Source organism: Medicago truncatula, chromosome 3, assembly GCF_003473485.1.
Source record: "Medicago truncatula cultivar Jemalong A17 chromosome 3, MtrunA17r5.0-ANR, whole genome shotgun sequence".
NCBI classification, from domain to species: domain Eukaryota; kingdom Viridiplantae; phylum Streptophyta; class Magnoliopsida; order Fabales; family Fabaceae; genus Medicago; species Medicago truncatula.
Window position 1 is genome coordinate 39,602,149 of NC_053044.1, and position 4,555 is coordinate 39,606,703.

The 4,555-nt window shown below is 30.2% G+C and overlaps 1 protein-coding gene across 1 annotated transcript; it reads left to right on the top strand.

Annotated features, from left to right (window-relative positions):
* The first annotated feature begins 1,242 nt into the window (after positions 1-1,242).
* On the top strand, positions 1,243-4,348 carry LOC120579606 (pentatricopeptide repeat-containing protein At1g62350). The gene is made up of 2 exons (XM_039832079.1): positions 1,243-1,661; positions 4,199-4,348. Exons 1-2 carry the CDS (start codon positions 1,377-1,379, stop codon positions 4,346-4,348), a joined length of 435 nt encoding a protein of 144 aa, XP_039688013.1. The 5' UTR covers positions 1,243-1,376.
* The last annotated feature ends 207 nt before the right edge of the window (positions 4,349-4,555 follow it).

Genomic DNA, 4,555 nt, shown 5'->3' on the forward strand with positions numbered 1-4,555 from the left:
TCTTAGTTGGATCATTACAAATGATCATGACTCATTGATTGAATAATTACATCTTGTAGCGTAGTAAAGTCGATTTTATAATCATCTATTTACATACAACAATTAAACGACAAAAGAGTCATTACAAATCGACTTTATAATCTTCTCTTTACATACAACAATTAAACGACAACAAAGCATCCGACTACGCATCAAGGGATCATAGTGATTTCAGGTTGAAGGGTGGTATACACCATTATCACTTTGGAAATATCTTATGGCACTTACATAACAAAAAGCAGAATCCAATATAAATAATTGAGTTCTTCAGAAACTATATAATAAATCTTTATAATTTTAATTTTATAACATAAGATCAATTTTTATGCAATTTAGTTCTCAAATGAAGCACAAATGTTGAATTTTTCTAGAATTCATATGAAATAAAGAAACACACTAATAGAATATGATTCACACAATAACGATGAAATACATTAATAAGAATGTATCTTAAAGGCTTTGATTAATGCAATTTTAATAGTATATTCTTTAATCATCGATACAAAATTAAAACTTATCTACATGTTAAAATGGATCAAGAAGAATTGCATACCGTTTAAATTGGTGAGAGCTTCCTATGATAACATGTTATGAATTTTTTTTAATAGAACAAGAGAAAACAAGTAAAGGAGAAGATAATTTCTATTATTCCTATAAATGTACATTTATGTTACATTCAAGCTCTATTTATAGAGAAATATAATGATATTATATTAGCCAATAATATGACCAATAACTAATGGGTATCCACTTATATTATTCATAGTAACAAATGGCACGTAAACATAAATAATTTTTTTGAAGGGGTGTGAACATAATTTTTTTTCCATAAAATAAACAATATAAAATGATAAATATTGATAGAATACATTGATTAATAAAATTTCGCTAAAAATAAAAAGGATAATCCATTCGAGCTAATAACATAAAATGAAAAATTACAAAAACCAACATATATGATTATATTCAAATGTCCAGAATACTCATACTTTCTGATTTGTAATGTTAATGACATCAGAGTCATTGATTAAATATGCACTGAAACGAAGTTGATATGACAATTTGAATCGATTGAATATTATAATAACAAACAAAACAACATCGCAACACCTGGACGGAAAACGAAAAATATAAAAATATATGTAAACATAGATTTTTTTTTTGAAGAATGTAAACATAGATGATAACAAACAAAATAACTAACGAATTCTCAATTTTTATTGACAGTCTGTGTAAAACGATATACACCGACGGTGCATTGTGTTACATCGTAAAAACGCAGAACAACAGTGTTTCAACACAGTCACTTGGTCTAAACTAAAGAAATAGACACCTTAATGCTGCGACTTGCACTGCAAAGAGTTTCATTATCATCTTCTTCTTCTTCCTGTTCCCGGTTCATTACCGGTTCGGCTTCAAAACCAAGCTTATCAATATGGAGGCGAAAGAAAGAGCTGGGTAAAGAAGGTCTCATCATTACCAAAGAGCTCAAGAGACTCCAAACCGACCCGGTTCGCTTAGACCGGTTTGTCCGGTCCAATGTTTCTCGCTTGCTCAAGTCCGACCTTGTTTCTGTCCTCTTTGAGTTCCATGGACAGGACAATGTCTTTCTCTCTATGAAGGTTCGGTTTTTACGTTTCTTCTTAGTTTTATATTATATTTTTCTCAATGTTCTTGTTATTAATTTAGAGTATATTTGGATTGATTATTTGAGCTTATGAAACGGTTCGGGAGAACTTATAGCTTATATTAAAATATTTGATGACTTTATTTTATCGTTTGTTATAGATGGTAATAGCTTATAAATAAGTGCTTAAATGATAAGTGCATATGTTATAAACACTTAATTAAGCTGTTTATGTAAAAAGGGTATAAACAGTTGGGCGTTGTTTTGATAAACAAGTTTTTTTGCAACTTATAGCATACATGCTTATTAAATAAGTGGTTATGAATAAGCTATTTCTGTAATATAAGATAAAATAAAGTCAAACTGATTTCGTATAAGCTATAAGTTGTTTCATTATACTATCTTGAAGAGCTTATGAAAATAAGCTGAAAACAGCTTGTGAACATGTCATAAGCTGTTTTCTTGAATTTTCAAAACAGTTTCACTATGCTTATGACAATAGATAACTCAAATAAGTCAATTCAAACAGGCCCTTAGTTTATGAAATTAACAAAATTTGATTTTGTAAATTCTCAATCACATAATGTCTATGACATCCAATTTCAGGAACTAAATTGAATGATTCAAAAGGACTAATTTGATAAAAAGATGTTTATTTTCCAAATCTATTTTGAAATATTAATAATTTCATAAACAAAATTGGCACTGTACTACAATTTGGAGATTGATTTTATTGATAGTATATTGATTTTATAGGCGTTGTTGTTTATGCATTGGTGTGATTACATGAGAAGGTTAAGTGATGGATTTGATGACACGAATAAGTTTACCTTAGAAGATTTACGGATTTTCAGCATAGGTATAAACTTAAAATACTCTTTTAAGCTTGAAGAGAAGAAAGAAAAAGTATAATCTTTTTGGGCTAATTAGTTGTGTTACTATGTGATGTTACTTGCACTCAAAAGTCATGGCTTTAACCTGTCTTATTCTCAATAGGATGCTACAGTCGTTATGTTTCATACATTTTCATTGAAATGGGCTTGAACTCTGTCACATGGTTATGTTCTGTTATGTATATCTGATCTTTAATGTTGTCATTGATATTCGCCTTAGCTCTTGAATGGTAGATGTGAGGTGTGTATGAATGATTCATGTGTAGGATTCTTTCATAGGCTGCATTTAAATGTTGATTTGAAGAGAAAATTAACTATCTAATAAATGAAGAGAATAAGTAGAATGTAGCCAGGGTGTTGTTATGAATGAGGAAAATAGAGAAAATAATTGACAGACGGTAACACAACAATGTTATGCAGAGACTTTTAAACATAAATTTCCCTTGCAAAATTAGTACATAACACTGTCCCTCAATACGATACATCATTTTTATGCAGATTTTTACATACATCAGTAATCACTATCTAGGGTTTAGTGAAAATACAACCTAATTGGTCTGCTCTTAGTAGGTTTTAACAGAATTGACTCTTTATGAAGTTCGGAACAAAACATCTACCTGCATTTATGCACATAGCTTTTGTGTGGAATGCAGGATCTGTTAGCTATGTGTGTGTAAACCAAGCTCCTTCAATAAACGTGAGCCATTGTTCTATCCTCAGATTCAACATTAGAGCCAACAACACTACCCTTAGTACTTTTCCAATATAAAAGACAAATAACCTTAGAGTAATGTTTTTATGGTTCCTACAAAATCACTATTGTACTCCCCTGGGCAAATATCCATTTTAGGCGGATAGTACCGACATGCAAATAAGATCCCACATATGATTCGATTCAAGAAGTACCACTGTAGGAGTGTTTAGGGGATCAACAGAGATTGGAACATAAGAAGCAGTAAGAAAATATGATTCTAAAGAGTTAACTCTTGCGATATTACTAAACTCTACCACACATATATGAGTTAGATCATATGTAAAATCTCTTTTGCATGAACTTTGACAAGATCGATAAACTTTCAATTAGTCAATTCTATAGTTTTACCCTATATTTATACATGGTTTTGGCTACTGATATATGTTTTCAAATAATATTTTATAAACTTGCATGAGATCAAGATTTAGGTATAGGATTTGGGTTTATCAACTCCTCACTATACCAAGACTATCGAGTTTGACATGAAAACAACCTTTAGCATTGTTGATGATCTAAGCTCTTAAGTATTGTCGTGGATAGGCAATTCTACCTAGTGGGAACAAACTTTCAAGTTTGCTGAAATTATTAATATATACTGTCAAGCTAGTTTTTTTTTCATATATACATTTGGGCTATAAGAAAAAACCTTGAGCAATTTTTCTAAATTGCTTTGTTCATGTCCTTATGCTACTAAACTTTATGGTTAAAATTAGCAGTTTAACCATATAATGTAGTGAATATCTAATATCTAATATAAATTCAACCAAAAGAAAGATAGGAATGCAAAAGCTTAATTTTATCAAATTTTTAGTGTTTACTTTGATTTAATTGATCTAAAACTTTGAAATGCATTGGTTGTTTATTGACAAACTTTTCCTCTCTCAGTTGTACGATATAGTGCGCAAAGAAATATGGTACCGACCGGACATGTTCTTTTATAGGGACATGCTTATGATGCTTGCAAGAAACAAAAGGGTGGATGAAACAAAGAGGGTGTGGGATGATTTGAAAGGAGAGGTGGATGAAACCATATAGCATGCTTATGATGCTTATGTTCACACCCCTTCAAAATTTATGTTCACACCCCTTCAAAAAAATTATTTATGTTTACGTGTCATTTGTTACTATGAATAATATAAGTGGATACCCATTAGTTATTGGTCATATTATTGGCTAATATAATATCATTATATTTCTCTATAAATAGAGCTTGAATGTAACATAAATGTACATTTATAGGAA

What these genes read in the sequence shown, in the direction of transcription:
- LOC120579606 (XM_039832079.1), top strand. Translation starts at nt 1,377, where the DNA reads ATGCTGCGACTTGCACTGCAAAGAGTTTCATTATCATCTTCTTCTTCT. An exon ending in ATGTCTTTCTCTCTATGAAG is followed by an intron (nt 1,662 to 4,198) that starts GTTCGGTTTTTA and finishes TTCCTCTCTCAG; the next exon opens with TTGTACGATATAGTGCGCAA.